This window comes from Protopterus annectens, chromosome 3.part0, assembly GCF_019279795.1.
Source record: "Protopterus annectens isolate FY-2018-M chromosome 3.part0, PAN1.0, whole genome shotgun sequence".
NCBI lineage: Eukaryota > Metazoa > Chordata > Ceratodontiformes > Protopteridae > Protopterus > Protopterus annectens.
Genome location: NC_056731.1, coordinates 1,509,278,663 through 1,509,299,596, shown reverse-complemented (window position 1 = coordinate 1,509,299,596; position 20,934 = coordinate 1,509,278,663). Strand labels below are relative to the sequence as shown.

General features: G+C 35.3%; 1 protein-coding gene across 1 annotated transcript in view; it reads right to left on the bottom strand.

The window, feature by feature from the left end:
- XKR4 (XK related 4) overlaps nucleotides 1-13,623 on the bottom strand; it is a 1,628,686-nt gene extending 1,615,063 nt beyond the window's left edge. Inside the window, exon 1 of the mRNA XM_044065529.1 lies at nucleotides 12,811-13,623. Within this exon, the coding sequence (XP_043921464.1) occupies nucleotides 12,811-13,505 (695 nt within the window). The 5' untranslated portion in view covers nucleotides 13,506-13,623. The remainder of the gene's footprint in view (nucleotides 1-12,810) is intronic.
- Nucleotides 13,624-20,934: the final 7,311 nt, after the last annotated feature.

The window sequence follows — 20,934 nt, the reverse complement described above, 5'->3', positions numbered from 1 at the left end:
CATCTGACCATCTTGAAATGTGTCAGTCACATTTTATACAATAGAGACTGTTTACAGTTTTTATGCCTTCTTCTTCCACACATAGGCCACATGTACATAATTCACAAAATCTGTCCACACCTACACACAAAAAGCTACCATATATATTAGTTAATAGGGTACTCACCAAATGCATACTTTCATTGGCAGAACTGTATTTTTCCATCAAATGAATGAGAATTTACTAAAAGTGGCAGTGAGCCATTCATAGTAAATGCATTTTTTAGTTCAAGTGGTGTAAGTTTACACATCTAATTATATATCATGTATCTGATGACATACCCAAATTTTAAACAGCTGTCTAAGACACTTGTCATAGGAACATAAGCGCATTCTGTTCAGCACATATAGATGTCACTATAATTACGACCAGCGTATTTAACAAGGAAAAGTGCTAACACTGGATTTTAGCAATTACACTAAGGAGATGACTAATTACAATGTCGATACTTTTATGCTCAGTTACTCTTTTATTATTTCGTACCACAATGTACAGGTTTTTTATTCTTAGAATCATTATACACTACAACATGCTGACAGATGATCTGGCAAAGTGTATGTTACTGTACCAAAAACAGAAAGCAGGCTTACATATAGCTACAAAAAAGTTTGAAATTAAGGCTAACCTACTCAGTAAATGCCTGGGATCACTATCGGGGTAAACTATCAATCAGAGCTGTAAGCTGCAGTGGGTGTATCTGCTGAAAGTGTACTGTAATGAGACAGACTTGCAGTTTTAGATCAAAGGCAAACAGCAAACTGTAAGAGTTATACCCTGCAATATGTCCTAACGGATGATGACCTAAGCAGTGTATTCATAACTAGAAGGACATTAAATTTCATTACAATGACACTAGGAAACTGCAGATGGATAATGCCAAAATATCTGTTCATAGTGAATACAAAACAAATACAAATTAATAAATGCTTATTTACCAAATGTGTCATAGTTACTAGGTATCATATATGACCAAGATGAATTACATGATCTGTTGAGTATCCATATGGCCCTGTCAACATGGAGCGCATAACAAGCCTCATTTCTACATGCCATTGTTTTTGACACACCCATACTATAGACAGGGCAGAATTCTGACTCTAACCATGTACAATCTGAAGCATAAAATTTTAACCATGACTTGGTTCCCCTGAATTCTAAAGAGAGAGAGAGAGAGATTGGAGTGGAGTACAAAAGTAGCAGGACATTAGGAGCAGGAATGGTCATGGCCTGCTGATTAAAAAGAGCATATTTAGAAAATGGGTGGGAAAATATCACTTTTAAAAGATTCCTGGATTACCCCCCCCCCTCAAGTGTTAGCAGTATACAGCACTATCAAGACTGCTAAAAGACGGGTGATCACAAAGTGATAAGTAGAAAAGAATGCGTGGCCAGAATAACCATAAGGAGCTAACTACAAAACTAGGCAGATGTACTAGGCTTCATAGCATTCTTAATCTGACATTATAATATGTGTTTGTATCTAACAGCCATAACTAACCTATAACAACACTGTGCAGGGTAGATAAGAATCCCTTTCCACACCACCCTTGCCTAGTTCCTCATATTTTGGACAAGTAACAGAGCATACATAATAGACAGGGTGTTTATTTTTTCAGTGCATGTTTCATAGCATTCTTAATTCAACATTGTTATATGTTTTTGTACGCAAGGATCAAAACTAACCTAAAATGATACAGTACATGGTAGATAAAGAATCCCTTTCTGCACAACTCCTGCCCAGTTCTTCATATTTTGAATACCTAACAGTGAATACTTGGGGCTTATTTTTCTCATTTCCCATAAGAAGTGATATATATTTGCTCAGTATTTTTTCCATATACTACTGTGTTTGTCTACTTACTTTTTAAGTGTATTGCCTGAATAATGCTCTTCAGTTTCTGAGAAATAATACTTATGTTTATGAGAAGTATTCCATTCAGCTTTATGCTCTTACATATGGCTTACTTTGAAGGATAGTAGCTACTTGGTTTGTATGCACAGTCATGAGGTACTTAGTACTTCAGATTATGTGTCTTCCATTCCCTTTTTTCTGTCAAATTACTGCTGAAGGCTATGCACCATTTTTGTTGTCCCCATGAACTGTGGCTGTACAGTTCAATCTTTAGAAGTACAGGGACTATAGACTTACATTAAATAATCCAAGTAGGGGTTAATGAGTAGCCTAAATAAATAATTCATACCTTCTTGCTTTTAACTTGCTGTTTCTCTTCCCATGCACTTAATGCATTCTTTTAGTCCTTGTCCGATAGTCTCTCCTTTTCCTGCTTAATGTCACTTAACCTGATAATATTGCACAAAGTCTATTTCTCATTTGATGTTCATCTCCTTAAACTATAAATGTATATTTCCTTGATTTTTTTTGTCAATGAGATGCTTTATTTTGTTGTAAATTTAAACTGTCACATTTTAGAAGATTTATTCTTTCTTGCCAAGTTGGATTTTCCTTCCATATCTCTTACATGGTTGCTTACTAGAATTTCAAGACCTGATGCTGTTGGTTTCAGTACTTCAAAAGTAAAGCAAAAATGATTATAAAAATACTGAATTCTGAAACTCACTGCCATGCCTCTGAAGTTCTTTTGTAAGTCCCCCTCCCTTGCAACTTTTGACATGGTATTGCACCTCAACAGCCCCGATACTTATATATTCAAACCCCTGTAATCAGTAGAAATAAAGCAGCCTCAGAATTAGCACATATTCCTTGTCACATTCAATAGTTCACTGTTCAGAGCGTCACAGTTACTATCCTTGGATAGTCAACAGGTATGCTTCTTATTTACTGCTGCATAGCTTTATATTATCACAAAAACAATCTACATGGTCATCTATAAGGACATAAACATGACCAGTCTTAATACTAACCCATTTGTTGCAGTCTTTTGTTTGCGGTTGTTCATTGACGTTTACAGACATATGCTGCTAATGAGTTTTATTACTGCAATGTTTGGTTTGGATAGGCTGGTAAGTAAATACTAGGCTATCAGTCTAGAGGCCATTACAAGATTAGACAATAAGCAGAGGTTAGAATCATACCTGGTACCTTGTATCTGAGAGTTTAAGACCTTAACCTTTATGCCAACCTTCTCTGCTGAAATCTGATTTATTAAGCTTCCTGAGTATAATGCTATACTATAACTTTTGTTAATTTAATGTGACAGCTAGAAAGCAGCTCAGACTAGGCTAGTGCATGACATCTCAAACATATCCCTTCTGCATCTACCTGCATTATGAATTGTATTATATTTATTTATAAGGTTTGGTAAAATATGCAATTTTGAGACATACAAAGAATTTACAAAACTATCTCAATGCTCCTTCTCTTCAACTATACTACTAGTTACACTGTGACATACCATGCGTTATAACAGTAGTATTCCAGACTGTGACATACCATGCGTGATAACAGTAGTATTCCAGACTGTGACATACCATGTGCAATAACAGTAGTATTCCAGAATTTTAAATGACTGAAAGAAACAGGCCATATTAATACTAATAGTTACACCCATTCTTACCCCCCATGGACGGCTGGTAAAAAAATCCAAAAAAACAAACATGTTCCCAACTCCACCGCCTAGCCATTATTTAATGCATTTAATATGGTTCTGTGAAAACAAGAGAGTAAAGACTGATATTGACAATACCAATTGCATTGCAGTAGAAAAGGCAGTAGAACACAGACTTAAATTTATTGGCTATTAATGAGTTTTTTTCTATAATCCTGGTTTTGATTTCTTCAGTCTCTCTCTCTCTCTCTCTCTCTATATATATATATATATATATATATATATATATACAATGTGACTTTGGTGAAGTTTCTTAACAATAACAGTACTCCTACACTACTTCTGACAAGATGTCTGTTCCTAATGGGCTTGCCAGCTTAATAAACAAATAAAACATTACTGGCACGGCTTTATTGGTCAGTACTTTTTCTTTTTTTCCTTCTGAAACATATTCACATTATTTTGGTGGCATCAATAAAATTATACACTTACCAAGTCTTCTTAGTAAGGATGAGGTTAATCTGGGATAAAAGTCAGACGAAGGAATCCTGTGCTAGATACTGAACTAGACGTTAGCATACATTGAAAACCGATTGTTCTTTAGATATTCTGTTTCTCCTGGTACTTACATTTAGAATACAGTTCAAACTTTGGCTTCATTTAGCACTGGCTGTTAGACTGGGGGACACTTAAATGAAATAAGTTTTATACTTGGTAAACACATTTATGGTAAAGGACTAGAATTCTATATCAGGAGTTTCATACCAGATGGGTAATATCTTTTTTTTTTAATTTTCTCTAATCCCCTAAGAATATACCAAGATAAGACTGATAAAAGAACCATTTACTGTTTTTGTCTAAACCTTAGTTATTTCTTTTGGCCTGGCTTTTCTTACATTTCAAGAGCAGACACAGTCACAGTGCAACTCCAAAGTGGAGTACTTTCTGTTTACTCATCAGCCCTTCCTGTATTTAGAATTCTTATCCGGTATACCATCTGGCCTTTCCCCCTACTTTCAGCTCATACTAAGAAGAAAAATTGTTTTAGGGATGTAAATGTCCCTAAAGATAAATTATGTGACAGCAAATACTTTGTGGTGCATACAGTGTTCTAATGTATTCCATCTGTAATTGGTATGTTATATGCATGAATTGTACAGTTATCAGTATACTGCTCTTACACATTCAGTAGTTTCATTCTGCAGTCTGTATCCATTCCTTATTAACAAAAGTGGGGGGCTCCACCACCACAACCCATGAGACATGACATATATATATATATATATATCTATATCTATATATATATATATATATATATATATATATATATATATATATATATATATATATATATATATATATATATATATATATATATATATGGATATACATAACAATCTGCATACATAATGTAAAAAACTCTGAGACTATAATATCTTGGAGAAAATGGAGCTGCCCAAGTTTGTGCAGTCTCAACATTCAGTACAACAGCTCTAGAATCACACATTAGTGATTGACTGTTAATCATTAGCATAGCAAAGTTAAGCCTGGTACCCATTTTCTGTTTGTATGCACCTTGTAAAATATGTTATTGTCTTCTCTATTATTAACAAATATGTACAGCACAATTCACCTTTAATGAATTATTTCAGCGACACTATATTATAATTCAGGTTTGCAGCCATTGTCCTTAATTGCATTGTTTGACTTTTTTGACCTTCCAGGTCTACACAGAAATAGGTAACACATGTATCATTTTAGTTTTGCAGGAAAATCAAAGCTTATAAATACAGACACCAAGCATAAATGTATTTATATGTTAACCAGCTAGGTTGGGTGGCCCAAAGATCCTCATGACCTAGACCAAAGATGGAAAACAAGACTCATTAATAGATATTACCTTATGATATATACATTATGTACAACATGCAACATTACATACAAGATGATACTATAAAAAGATAGCAATTAAAGTGACTAACATGAGACTCAACATCCGTAATAACAATGCAACCCAGACATATTAAAACAGAACTAAGATGAAAAGAGCATAAGATCATAATACAACAATAACATTGCATCACCCCAACATTTCATATTGTGTGCAGAGCCTTGACAATGAATCTTGCAAGACTATTCTGAAGATATGCCACTAAGCTAAGAAGCTTAACAATTATAAGACAAGACTCACAAAATAGTAAAATTAGTTACACCTAAAGTGCTTGAACTTTACAAACAGTTAATGAAAAAATGTCCATTGCCAAGAGCACCAAGACAATGAATGCAGCAGCCTATGTGATATAAACACATTCAAGTATGATTATGTAAACTAGAGCAAGCAAAACTATCTTATTAACAGCTGAAGCAATGCAATCACAAATCTTCTCTCACAACAGTTCACACAAATATATGACCTAAATCATCTTTTGTCATGAGCCTGATAAGAGTGCCAGCTTGGACAGATATCATATAGCTTATATGTACTTTACAATACAACAATTCAACTAAAGTAGAACACAGAATATAGGGATTCCTTTCATTATGCATATTAGAACTGACAATAACTATAATTATTTGGAACAAAAGACATACACTTGCATATCAAATTTAAGTAGGTGATGTTTACTCTTCAATGTCCATTTGCTTAGTTTGTTTGCACATACCCCACTTTTGCTACTTTCAGCAGCTGAAACTTGCAGAACTGTATCTAGTTCTGATATATCAACAAGGCAGGGAATTCTGTGGATGTACTTCTTTGTTCTTGTAATGTTACGTGGAATGTCTTTAAGTGATATGACCTCAGCTTGTGTTTATGTGCATTACAATGTGTATTCAGTATAGTCTAGTTCAAAATGTTGTGTTTTAGTATTCAGGAACAGAAACGTATTTAAACCATTAAGCTTGTAGCTGATGGAAGTAAGGCAGGAGTGTGGCACACTAAACTGTGAACCTCAAAAGACTGAGTCAGAAAATGCAAGTACTGTTAACTATTTACTAATTGTGCGACTGTAATATTTCATGGTTTCATGGAATACCCTTTACTTCAAGGCACAGAAATCTTGAAATTACTATACATTTTCTTAGCATGATCAGTATTTATCACTTTTCCCTCGTGTTCCTGCATTACCAAATTATCTTGGCAGATCAGTGTATTGTATTATGAAAGGGGTACATAACTGAGCTGCCTCTAATAGCATATTGGGATAATGCCCTGACTATGCCCCTAATGAAAAATCAGTCCAGGCCACCAGTAAAAATGTAGAAACTTTATATGATTCCAATAATGAAATATACAGATGAGCGCTTTCATCTCCTACAAGACTTCATCAGATGAAACTTAAAAAGTGCTGCCATACTTTATATAGAAATCACTGTTGCTATCAATTAAGTCCAATTAAAATTTTAAAGAACCATGCTCTTAATACAATCCTTGTTACCTTCATTTTTTGTCCAAAGTGTGTGTATAATATCTTATCAAGTAATACATAAACGAACATTATAAGAATATTATGAATAAAATTCTACACTATACATACAAAATGTTACTTCATACCCTATGTGCTTTAGCTGTCAATACTGGCTTTATACTAACATATTCATTTAGACCAGGAAAAACATTGGCCCTCAATCTTAATTGCCATTTTAATTCCTTGTTTAACAGTCCATTTTTCATATCACCTCCCCTAATATTATGTTTAACTGTGTCAATAATTCCGAACCTAAAACCCTTGAAGGCCTGACAGGAAACAGAGTGTTTGTACAAGGCGCTAGTATCCTTACCTATTCTTATATCATATAAATGTTCTCCCATTCTTTCTTTCAATGTTCTTTCAGTCCTCCCTATATAGAATGCCTTGCATTCTATACAGACAGCCAAATAGACTAACATTCTGGTGTTACAATTACCCTTACAAAATTTCACTGTACTATTAAGTCCATTGTTCAAATGTATACTATCCTCCTTGTATACGTATGAACAAAAATTACATCTACCACATCCATTGGTTGCCTTTTTTATTTTAACCTGTTTCTCCGTCTTTTCAAACAATCTTTTGAAATTCTTTCCTGTCTTGTATGTAAAAGTAGGTTGTTTACCCACTACCTCATACAGTTCTCTGCTCGTCTTAAGCAAACTCCAATTAACTCTAACAATTTGGGTGAAAATGTCTGTAAATGTGTTATATTCCGTGACACATGTCCCCCGAAACTTGTTACTTTGTTCTGTGTTCGGTTTATTCTCTCCAGAAAAAGGTTGTCCCAACAATGCTTTATATCTGTTTCCCCAGCCTCTGTACACCTCATCCAATGTTTTCCATACCAACTCTTTTTTTAGGAAATAAATTTCTGGAAAGGGGTTACCCCAAAGAGTTGGTATGGAAAACATTGCATGAGGTGTACAGAGGCTGGGGAAACAGATATAAAGCAGTGTTGGGACAACTTTTTTCTGGAGAGAATAAACTGAACACAGAACAAAGTAACAAGTTTCGGGGGACATGTGTCACGGAATATAACACATTTACAGACATTTTCACCCAAATTGTTAAAGTTAATTGGAGTTTGCTTAAGACAAGCAGGGAACTGTACAAGGTAGTGGTAAACAACCTACTTTTACATACAAGACAGGAAAGAATTTCAAAAGATTGTTTGAAAAGATGGAGACACAGGTTAAAACAAAAAAGGCAACCAATGGATGTGGTAGATGTAATTTTTGTTCATACGTATACAAGGAGGATAGTATACATTTGAACAATGGACTTAATAGTACAGTGAAATTTTGTAAGGGTAATTGTAACACCAGAATGTTAGTCTATTTGGCTGTCTGTATAGAATGCAAGGCATTCTATATAGGGAGGACTGAAAGAACATTGAAAGAAAGAATGGGAGAACATTTATATGATATAAGAATAGGTAAGGATACTATCGCCTTGTACAAACACTCTGTTTCCTGTCAGGCCTTCAAGGGTTTTAGGTTCGGAATTATTGACACAGTTAAACATAATATTAGGGGAGGTGATATGAAAAATGGACTGTTAAACAAGGAATTAAAATGGCAATTAAGATTGAGGGCCAATGTTTTTCCTGGTCTAAATGAATATGTTAGTATAAAGCCAGTATTGACAGCTAAAGCACATAGGGTATGAAGTAACATTTTACATTTTGTATGTATAGTGTAGAATTTTATTCATAATATTCTTATAATGTTCGTTTATGTATTACTTGATAAGATATTATACACACACTTTGGACAAAAAATGAAGGTAACAAGGATTGTATTAAGAGCATGGTTCTTTAAAATTTTAATTGGACTTAATTGATAGCAACAGTGATTTCTATATAAAGTATGGCAGCACTTTTTAAGTTTCATCTGATGAAGTCTTGTAGGAGACGAAAGCGCTCATCTGTATATTTCATTATTGGAATCATATAAAGTTTCTACGTTTTTACTGGTGGCCTGGACTGATTTTTTATATTTTTGAGTGAGTTACATTGTTCCAAGTATGCCCCTAATGACATGAATTTAATTAGGGGCTCAGGAACCTGACAGAATTTGCAAGAGACGATAGGCATGTTCATCTTGAAAAGAAAGTGGGAAGGGTCCACATGTGCATTGCCACAAGCCATTAAAGGAGGTGCAGAAAAGCAAATGTGCAACCAGATGACAGCACTGGGTTCACAGAGTCATTTGCCTGGTGGCATCCTCATTGTAGATGTGTGGAAGTCATGCACTCATATGGGAAAGGTACTGTGGGCCTCCACAGTGATACACATCCCCACCCAGGGGAATGGCTAGGGTCAGTGAAAATGCCTTAATTTCAAAGTTGCTGTTATGTAGGCCTGAATGACAGCCACCTCTAGGCATGATTGCCTAAACACTAAGTAAAATTCTTTGTGATGTTTTCTGAAAGGGCTGTGTCTGACTTGTAGTGGTTTAATGGCTGACATGGACTGGGTCAACAATCATACAGAAATAAAACTGTAAATAATTAGAATGTTGTTTTCCTTTTTGTGGAGTTATACTTTATTTTTTCCGCCACACTAGAATTCCCCTTCTAGATTGCAGATTACAGTATAACATGGTTTTGCTTTATCTACAGTCTCCCTATGTTAATATACACAAAAGAACTAAACAAACATTCCAGGGATGCTGTTTAATCACATATCAACAAACAACCCTATAAACACTAATACAGTCCATAACCTTCTCACAAAAAAGAAGTGTTAGAAATTACAAACTGAACAATCAGAAATCATTAGACATTGACGGAATACTCCAAAATAAAGTAAATTAGGGGCCAAAAGTGTTTTACTTTGTTTATTCTGCTCTCATGCACCAGGTCAGTTAGTAATGCCTCCATTCCATTCATCACTTAATAAAGGTCTTCTATTGATATTATAATTGTTATACTTTCAAAAACTAAATTATATCATAAAGTAAATTATAATACTAATACATAGGCATTTCTTATTGCTGCAAACACTCTTGACCTAAAATGACTTTTCTGTTTATTTCTGCTATTACAGCTGTCAGGCTGAATCTGACAAGACGATGACCAATCAACAATCCTCAGAGAGAACACAACATTCTGGGCTGTCTTTACCTATTGATTCTTCTAATAATAATTTTAAAATAGTGACAGGAAGCCTTATGCCTTTTTTTCAGCTATAAATGCTCTTAGACTTAAGTTCTGTTCACTGCAGCCCTTCTTCATCCACAATATAACAGGAGGTACTTAGAAAGGATCATAACTTAACTATTTCAGTGTTGCTACATACACACTGCAACTAGATTTGTGTACTTTGAGTTTGCTGAGCTCCCCTTTAGACATATTAAAATTTCAAGACAGTGTACAAACAAAACTAGTAGTTTTCTTTCTTTTTCTTTTCTCATTAGACATAACAATTCTTTAAAATAGCAAAGGAATGAAACAAAATGTCTAAGCAGTATTGCAATAAAGCATCATTTTCTGCACTCAACTTCTGTTACTTGGTTTTAGTAGAACTACCATGAAACACTGCAGTATAGATTCAGTTCAGTGACTTAAACAACACTTTCAGATCATCATATTCTATGCAGCATTTCAAAGTCATTAATATCCCATTAGCAATATTTGATTAAAGAAAAGCAAACATAATTATCACAATCATAAAAAAAAACTTTGCAGGCAAAAATACATACAGTACACAGCAATGTACTACAAGAAGAAAATAATAAAACATTCTCTCTCTATATATACATATTGTTGTATGACTAAAACTATGCTGCAGGAAAGGGGGGTGTATTTGTTCTGCAATCATATACAAGTATGCCATTTATTTTACTGTATATAAATGCCAATCTGTGGAGCATGCAAGTTATTCTAGCTCTCCACTATATACTACAGAATCACCTAAAACTAAAAACAGAACTTTAAATTAAAAACACTAATAGCTAAAAATGTGAAACAATACAATACTCCTGTCATGAGCAGCATTTATTCATTTCTTTTACTTGTAAGATTGCATAATGCATAATTATATACCTTATGGATTATTACAAATGTATCCACCTTACATCTTTTGCGATGGCTGTCAACACAACAATAAATTAATACATATATGTAGCAACGTTCCGTCTAATGCGATGATATTTGTCAGTTTCTGGTTGAGTACAGGGACTACCTTTGAGCATTTCTCAAGTGATTACCCAAAGTAGCAAAGCACAATGCAAACAGAAATGAAGATTAATTGTGTTAGGTCTAGAAGATAAATGTATAGTGATCTGTGTAGCCAAACTCCGAGTGGACAGTGTGTAAGGTGAATTTAGAACGTCAGGGGGTACTCAGTGCAGAATGCAAACTACTAAAGACAGTGTGCCAGGGAGAATACATCTGATGGGCTGTGCTGATCACAAAACAGTAACACTTTGTTTTTGAGGCATCTATTGTATCTGCCAGTAAAATATTTTATTTTAGTATGCAATGACGCTAATTATAGAAAATAATCTTATATTGTATTTACGTACTTTTGTGAAAGCTATACTATATTACCCTTTTTGTGAACACGTAATAAAAAGTAATGCATGTTTTGTGGAAATATATTCGTTTAGGATACTTGTTTGATTCATAACACCGTGTACAACTACAGCTCAACATACTATATCTGACACTCAGTGACTGAAAAGAAAAAATGTACGAGAACCATGTGGCTTCCCTTCAAAACCCATACTTCGTAAAATTAGCTTTGTCTAAATTAACGAAGTATGGCTGGAAAAGAAGACAGTCGTCCAATGATTATGTCACCATGAATAAATTATGGCAATACTTTTGTCAAGGGATAAGATTTAACACACTATATCAGATGTCAATGATACTAATTTCTGAACAATGTGTAGCCAAGTAAATAATGATTTCTTCTGTAAGAAATCTGTCACCATAAATATCGTGTTGCAAAATTCAATAAGTACGAAGGACAGCGACATAAAAAACGGTTCTAGGGCTTGGAGTGAACTGCTTTATATAGCGTTACTGTATCCTGGAGAGCATACAGTGAACTACCTTAAATCCCACCCGCATGATTATATAAGCACATGCAGTCGCCAGTAGTTTCCAACTGAATTTACTTCCACAATGAAATTACATTTAACTTCCAGCTGTCATTTCCCTGCAGAAAGGCATAAATAGCAGTATCTGCTGGTTACGCAGCTGTCTTGAAACATTTTCTTAAATAATCATGGCATTGGGAACGCATACATACACTATCCATACTTAATGCATGCTTGCTAAGACTTCCTGTTGACTATCACTTCAACGGCCTGCCAAATAAAAACACCAATGCGAGATGCAGGTAAGATTATCGGTATTTCTTTAGCCACCCTCATAGTAACGGCATATTGTAGGACTCTAAAGTCTAAGCAGCAAATCATCAGTTAAATGCTTTCCACATCAGATTTCCCCCAAACATCAGCCTTTGGTATAAAAAAAACTGCTTAAGACGCTGATGATCTTCGTGGTACTTGAAAAGGATGAATCTGCTCTCTCTCTCACACACACATACACTTTATACACTCGCTTCCTACCCCCATCCTCATCACACAAACAAACACATCTACAAATTTCATCCACAACTTACTCATTAACAGGAATCATGTACTTCAACCAAATTATCACATGCTAAATATTGCAATCATCGCATTCTGATAGCAAGCCTCGACTGCAGCACGTCACTTTAATCGCATAAAATAGAGAGCAAAATAGCGCACCATACCTCCAAATCTGGCCAAGTTGAAGGATGTGGATGAGTGACTGAAGGAGCCAGATGCAGAAAGAGCAGGATGCCGATCTGTTCTTGCTGGTGGTCTTCGGGGCAGTGCTGCTGCTGCTGTTAGTAGTACCTGTAGTTGTGTTGCTCTTGCTAGCTGTAGAAGCTTGTCTTTGAGGTGTTGAGGGGCGAGGAGCATCCATCTCAGCAGACGCTGCAGCGCTGCTGCTTAACAGCTTTGTGTCCACCGTAGCGCTGGCGGCACTGGGACTGGCGGCGCTGTCCTCGGTGCTGAAATCGTGCACAAACCACCTGAAGCTAAAAGCTTGCACTGATAAAGAGCCAAGCACCACAAAGAACAGAGTAAGCCCGAACCACCAGTGCTTGCCATGCAGATAGTAGTCAACTGACAGCCAAATATCCGTTCCCACATCAGCGAAGTAAACGGTGACGGCAGCTAGAATCCACAGACAATCCCACACGGAGTACCGCTGCTGTTCCTTGCCTAGGCGCAGACACATAGACGATGAACCGCAACAACGCGGGTTCTGATCTGTACAGCCCGCCTCGTCTGTGCCCGAGTCCGACTGCAGTCCCGGTGCCAAACCCTGCACCGACCCCGAATGGTCCGAATTCTGAAGAGGGGTGAACGCCACATCGCTCTTCTTCATTTTCAGCATCCCGTCGGATTTAGCGGCCATGACTCGAAACCCTCCTTTATGTGACACCTTTCCCCGCTGTCTCCTCCTTCTCCGGTATCCTTCCTTTCTCCTTTCTCTTTCTCGCTCTTGCTTTCTGTCTCGGTGAATGAAAACCGGGCTGGGCGACCTCCTCTTCCGCCAGCTGGAGCGCCGCCTGCTTTACACCGTGCTAAACTTCCTCTCAAAAGCCTCAGACCGCATGTCTCCATTGCATAAGGCAATGCAATGACCTCATACTTCTCTCTCTCCTCCCTCCTTCCCTCTCGTGCTCTCCCACCCCTTTCTTTTTCTCCCTCCCTTCTTACTTTGAGAGATGTTGAGCTGAAAGAAGTCTCCTATTCAGCTCGTTTTTTTTATATTCTGTATCTTGGTGGCTGTGCTGTTAAATTGTGTTCATGGCATGTTTATCAGTTATACTTTTTTAGTTATCCTTTTTTAATTTTTATGAAACATTTAAAGTGTATATAATCTTTTAATGTAACAGGACATCGTAGTAGTCATTTAATAGCTGGAGCAGGACTGCACAATTTATAGAATGTCTGTTTATGTAAATGCCTTACTCCATGGCTCTCAAGCCTTCCATCTCCAAAATGAGGAACATTACCTCTCATAAAGTGGAACAAATGGGCAAAATGTGGAACACCTACTAACAGCTTAATAACAACTTCACCTAGGAAGCTCATAGGATGGTTAAGTGTGCCACTTTACAGTTATAAAAAGTTATTTTGATGAATTAGTATGATTCAGTACTATTTGCCATAGATAAAATACATACGGCTGAGATAGACTCCTTCAACGTGGAACTTTGAAACTTTTTTTAGACCCAGAATGAGCAACATTCCTCGTAATGATGTACACTTGAGAGGTATGCTTGATCTTGCGTTATAGAAGAGGCGCATTACAAATCATTATGCAGTCTAATATTAACTGAGAACTTTTCTTGAAAGAATCTAGACTTGAATTTTGAAAGCAGGATCCTCGTTAAATTGACTACAAGTGAATATGATTCTTAGCGATGGCAGTGAATGAGTAATGGTTGTAAGAGTAATCTATGAAATGTATCCCCTATGACATAGTAACTATGGCATACCGCTCAGCTGTCCAGGCTTTCACAAACTGCCCAGATTTTTGCTTTATATTTTTGTCTTGTTCCTAATAAAATGCGTGGGTTTTAGACAAATCACAGACGACTGAAATCTGACAGACTTCCAAGTATCTTTCAAAAATGCATTCTAACACAAACATATTTTTCTATAAACTTTCTAAGTTAATAAGAATCATATTTAACATATGCCCTTGATTTTGGGCCTTTGCCTCCCTCTTGTTTTGGCTTTGTCCAGATTTATTCAGGTTAAAAGTTGAGAGATATGTAACTATGTTAAAAGACAATTTTTTCCCTTCTGATTTGTGCTGTTAAGGAGTGATTAATTTAAGTCTGAACAAAGGCACAATAATAGGAAACTGAGTTCAGGTAAATTAAGACCCAGCTGTTTCCATATTTCAAGTCTAATACTGAGTTGGGCTCTTTTGTCATGAGAAAACCATAAAGGGGGGGGGGGTCCAAATTGCATAATATCTTAGTAGAACGATATCTTTAACAGAATGCTGTTGGTTGCTTCTAAATGTGTGGAGCACATTAATATGGTCTTAATATTAACAACAATAGTTCTGTAACAATGATTCAGTAACAAATGCCACACTCTGACCAACTGAAACACTTTCAAACCTGAAGAAATAGAGAGGAAAACGATGTGCCAAATGTTTAAAAAGGTTTCAGGATAAATGCACATATCTGACTTTTTGTGCTTTGACTGTTGTTTTTATTCAGACGCTGTATTGTAATTCATGTGGGTTTAATTGGCCTTTGGTATGTCCCTATGAGTTATGCGGGGCAGTAAATACACAGGGTTACTGAGTGCTGTAAAAAGAACAAGGTGGAACCTTTAAGGAGTGAAGTTATACCTTCTCTTAAGCAGTCCAATTATGTATTTATCAAACTAGGCTTACTAAACAATCATTTGTGTCTATTTTGTTTAGATAGTAACATAGAAATTGTAATGAACACATTGGAAACATGTCAGAATTAATATTTATTTATTTGTGTTTGTCAGACACAGGCTACAACTGACTTGATATAGAAGGAAAAGTTTCTGCAGGCAAAGTTAGTTGATGCATTCAAAGTTTTAAGCAAGGGACAAAATCAGACATAGACAAAACATTGATCTCCTGCACTTAATAATGCTGCATTAATATACTAATGAGAATATTTTAAGCATTAAGGACATTTTTAGTGTAGTATTGTGCAACATTATTTTAGGATTATTACCATAACAGAAGCATAGAATACCACTCATCCATACAGAGGGTAACAATATTCTTGATTCATTCCTGATGGACTTGAATATTATTGCTAGGAAGGTTGTGGTCATAATATCCCTGGTTAAATCAGATTAGTATACAGCATAATTTTACATTTCTTCTATTAGGGCTTTTTCTATTGCTACTAATGTATAGAATTTAATATGTGGATTTTGATGTTATGAAGGATAATATAATGCTTCCTGACAGGAAGACTATCTGCAGAAGTGGAGAAGGGAGAGTGTTAGTCTAAATTACAAAATATCTGACTTGACTTACTAAATAAGAGTAATAAAACCAACAGAATAAGAAAACAAATCAAAATTTTCTACTATGGTGGGCTTAGAAATCAGAGTTTCTTATAAAGAAAAATAAATACATATTCAGAGCCTACAAGAAATATATGCAATAAGAAGAGATTAAATGTCAGTTTTAGAAGAATCAAAAGTTCTACCCAATGCAGTAAATATACATTTGAAAATATTTTGGTTTCAGTTTTTGATGGTAATTGTTGCAATCTATGACTACTAAGAATATAATAATAATAAATAACTTGAATGTTAATTTTGGAATATAATTCATCATTTTGTGCTTTGCCTATTACTGAGATAAATATGGCTAAAGCAGTACAACAAAAGTGTGACAAAGAAAAACACCACTCTGATGACTTCATTAATTAGATAAGTTTTATAAACTTGACCTCTTTAGTATCAGTCGTTGGTTTGTCAGAAGTAAACTGTACCAGACATATAAGGCATTTAGATATGAATCTTTGGCAGCAATGTTAGGGCTGGAATAGCAAAAACATAATTAGTCAGGTAAGCATGGCAAAATGTGTTGCTGTACTCAATATGACAAATGAAGGTGACAATTTATGCTTCACATACACTTTCTAGATTATATATCGAATATTCTACCAGCCAAAATCATAGTTTTCATAAGCTGAAGTTAGTTTAAGGTAAAGGTTGTTAATTGGATTAGTAATCAAGTTTTTGCCATCATTTGAAGGTATCAGAGCTCCATGAAGGCATTCAGATGTGAAAACATGGCAAATTTAACTTATAAACATGTGACAGAGAACTAGAACTAAAAGCTGACCAGGTAAAGTACAGGACTAGTCACAATTAATTTCTAAAATCTATCAAGGTGCTGCAGTTAGAACAACCAAAATAAAAATACAAACATAAAGCAGCATCTATATTTTAAATTTCATGGTAACGTTTCTCAGGCACCTTCATTAAATAACTTATGTGCATTTTATTCAAGCATACTTGTGTTCCTTATCCTTATACTCTGTAGTACTAATACTAGTTAATACAAACATTTGATATCTCTATTTCTACATTCATATATCTATATCTAATGTATAGACAGATAAATACTTATACATATATAATACATGGCACAAGACAGAACAAGAAATGCATCACAGTTTTGTTCTTGGTTGCTTCTTTTTGTTGACATACCTACTTTTGGGACTCTGAGCACAAAGAATAAAGCCACCTTATTGTTGTTATTATTATCTCCTGTATATCAGGATAATTTTGTGTTTTTATTTTTTATCTGTGAGCAAGAAAGTAACTATTCCTTCTTTGTTGATTTTCTGCCATTCTCTGTTGATTTGGTATACCATCTGTAAGAGATGAGTATTATGCAATACTTGTTTGTTTGTGTCTTTTGGCTTTTCCCAGTTAGGGGTCGCCACAGCGGAACTCTGGTCTGCTAATGATTGGCAGTAGAGTTTTACGTGCTGGCTTGCTGGGCCTAATGCACAAACTTCAACGAAGGATCGCCCGTTCATGCATGTCGCCACACAGAAGACGCTCTAACTGTGAATCGAACGGGCAATGTCTAACTGTGATACTGATACCATTTAATTCCCACAGAGAGAGAGAGAGAAAAAGAAAGAAAGAAAGAGAGAGAGAGATAGTTTAAGTGATATGGAGCTGAGAGGAGATGTGCATTGTTATACTATTTCCTTTTCATATGTAGAGGTGAGTATAACAGTAGCATGCTGTAGTTATTTCTGGAATTCTAAATAGGCTGTTTGCATGCTGTCTTTAGGAATATTTGCAGTTGCACTGCTACAGTTATATATAGTCTTCAGATTTTACTTTGATATTTCATGTGCAAAATATTTTGGCTTTTGTCGTTGTTGCTGTTGTTGACAGTGATCACAAAATTAAAAGATCAGGCCATGCAGCATAACAGATAATGTATCTGATTTTGGAGCAGAAGATTTTTAGTTTTGAGTCCTAATATGGTTATCAGAAAAAAAATTTACTTGGCAGTTAGTACCCAGTATTAAGGCTAATAGTGGCTTCCTATAGTCTAGAACCTGATACCCTCAGCTTATGTTTGCCTACTTGATGGGTATGAACAAGCCATATAACCAGACAGGGGGTCTTGGAAGTTTTGCTAGCCTCCTGAAAGGTCTCTTGGTCAACTTGCCAAGTAATTATGACCAACGTTTTCACTCATTTATAGCTAATATTCTTGTCCATGAAAGGGATACATAGAGAGAGATGGGGGGGGGGGGGTGAGTGAGAGAGAGAGAGAGAGAGAGATTGAAAGAAAATTAGTCATAAAATCTGGAAGGATTTACAACAAGCAGGGTTATCATCATCATTGTCTTCTCCAGCAGGACTCACACTTAACTTCAATAAACAATTCATGGCTAAAGCCATACACATATACTCTGTTGAATATTTCCCCTTAACTACATCTTCTTAAACTTTCCTTACTCTGGGACTACTACTGGGATGGCAGCATTATTCAGTATTAAGCCAATTGACTGCCATCTATTCATTTATTGAATTATACAGGCCAAACTGATTATCAACTACATTTAGAATAAAGGGTGGTAGCAAGAGTTCTATTGCTATTACTTATCTTTAGTTTTCTGTTCATGTTGCTGACTTTGAAATTCTATTGAGTTATTCACCTCCAAACAAATTGAATAAAAAACTCATGCTCATCTTAGGTTTTTTTCATATCAATTTGCTGGCAACATTTGTGCAAGATTTTCTAATAATTTTAAATACCTGTGATTTTAGACTTCTTATTCAAGTGCCAACCAAGTTACATTACCTCTCTGTCAACAATTTCCTGACTGATATCATTATTGTTAATACATTAAAGATCTGTAATATTAGCATCCTGCCAACTTCTGCCATTAACCAAATCTATTTCTAATTCTATGGTCCAATAAAAGATCAAAAGACTAACATTACCCATTTTCAGTCAAAACATTGACTTCCAATGAAATCTGTACCTCAGAAACTCATTTTATTACCTCAGGATGACTGCATCAAATTCAGAGGTACTCAGTAAAAACTGCATATTGCTTTCTTTATAAAAAACATATAAATAGCTAGAAGACGAAAGAAGTATGACGTTAATCTTCCAAACAAAACTTAGAGATGATGTTGAGTATACCTGCAAAATGTTAATTTTTTTAAGTCAAGAGCTCACTTCTCACAAACCTGCTGCATTGTATATGAAAGTGGTTCAGCTTTTAGGGTAAGTTCATTTACCAGGTAACAAAACAGATAGATAGATAGATAGATAGATAGATAGATAGATAGATAGATAGATAGATAGATAGATAGATAGATAGATAGGTAAACAGATAGACAGATAGTTAAAATAATCAATAATTAAATTATCAGGAACCATTACTATATTTTAGAGAAAATGATACAACAGTTTCCACTCTGACCATAGGTAATTCTGGAAAGAGATGAACCATATCCTTGACAGGCACATATTCTATCCAAGATTTGCATTTTTACTGTTATGCATTTAGTGATATTTTACTTACCAGCCAAACAATCCCATTTGACAAAAGTATTCCTTTTTAGGACAAGCTGAGAGCACTGCCTGTTTAAATGACTTGCTTCGAGTCACACAGTAGGCAATTGGAGATGAAATGAATCAAACTCTGTAACTTTGACTACAGGAAGAAGCACATTAACAGCTCAGTGAGTTAATCGACCTTCTACATCAGTTGTGAAAGAAATGCTGCATAAGATCTGACTGGTATTTTATTTCCAGACAATTTGAAAAATACCTCATCATCCTTCTGCAAGTTACCTGTCCTCTTACTCCAGAGTAACAAAGATTTTTTGGATGATATTCTTTATTTTTCTTTTAATTTCAATACTTAACTATAGTACAAATAATGGATCTTTTATGTATTGTCTCTGCCCCTGAAACTCTAAAACAATGCTATTTACCCTTCCTCCTAAAACTATATAAAGAATTAATTAGCTGTTTTTATTATATGTCTTCAGTCTTTGCCCTATGTAAAATATTTCCCTTCTTACAGAAATCTGATTTCAATTCTATGCCTTTAATTTATTTTGCCTAAGCTGTATTTGTGATTACATATCTATTTGTCAATTACCTTCTACTGATCCATCACTCAAAAAACAATCTTTTATCATATTAAATATTTCCCTAAGTAAATACTATCTGGTTACATGGGTGGAAAATAATTTTACTTTTGGTGGATGTGTCTTGACAGCACTGGGTGACATTGATAGAATCCTTTCTGCCACTATGTGGCATTTAACTGGTGTTTCTTTATATGGCTTACCATGGGGCTGACAAAAGCTTTTGATATGCTTAATCATCAGATTCATCTTCACTATATAAACACTGTAGGCTCTGGCACAGGTGTTATTAACTGGTTTTCAGTGTCATTTTCTAACAGCTATTTTCAAGTCAGGATGGAGGCATCACTTTGACTCTCACTCTTTCTCATTCTCGGGGTTAGCACTCAGACTAGATACTACATGCCTTTTTCCTTGATCTCATACTCTTTTTTTTTTTTCCCCTAAACTTCTTAGCAGCAGACTTCTGTTTAATAAAGACGATTGAGTATGTAGATGACCTAGTACTACACAAGTCACCTGCCTCTCTGCAATCCATTAAAATTGATTTTCAAAAAAGACCTTGGCCATTTCCTTAGTTGTCTGCAAAGTAAAGAACTAAATGTTTTTTGAAGTAAGATCAAATCTTTTATTTGACATTGCCATTATACTTAAATTGGTTTACTTTGGTTGCT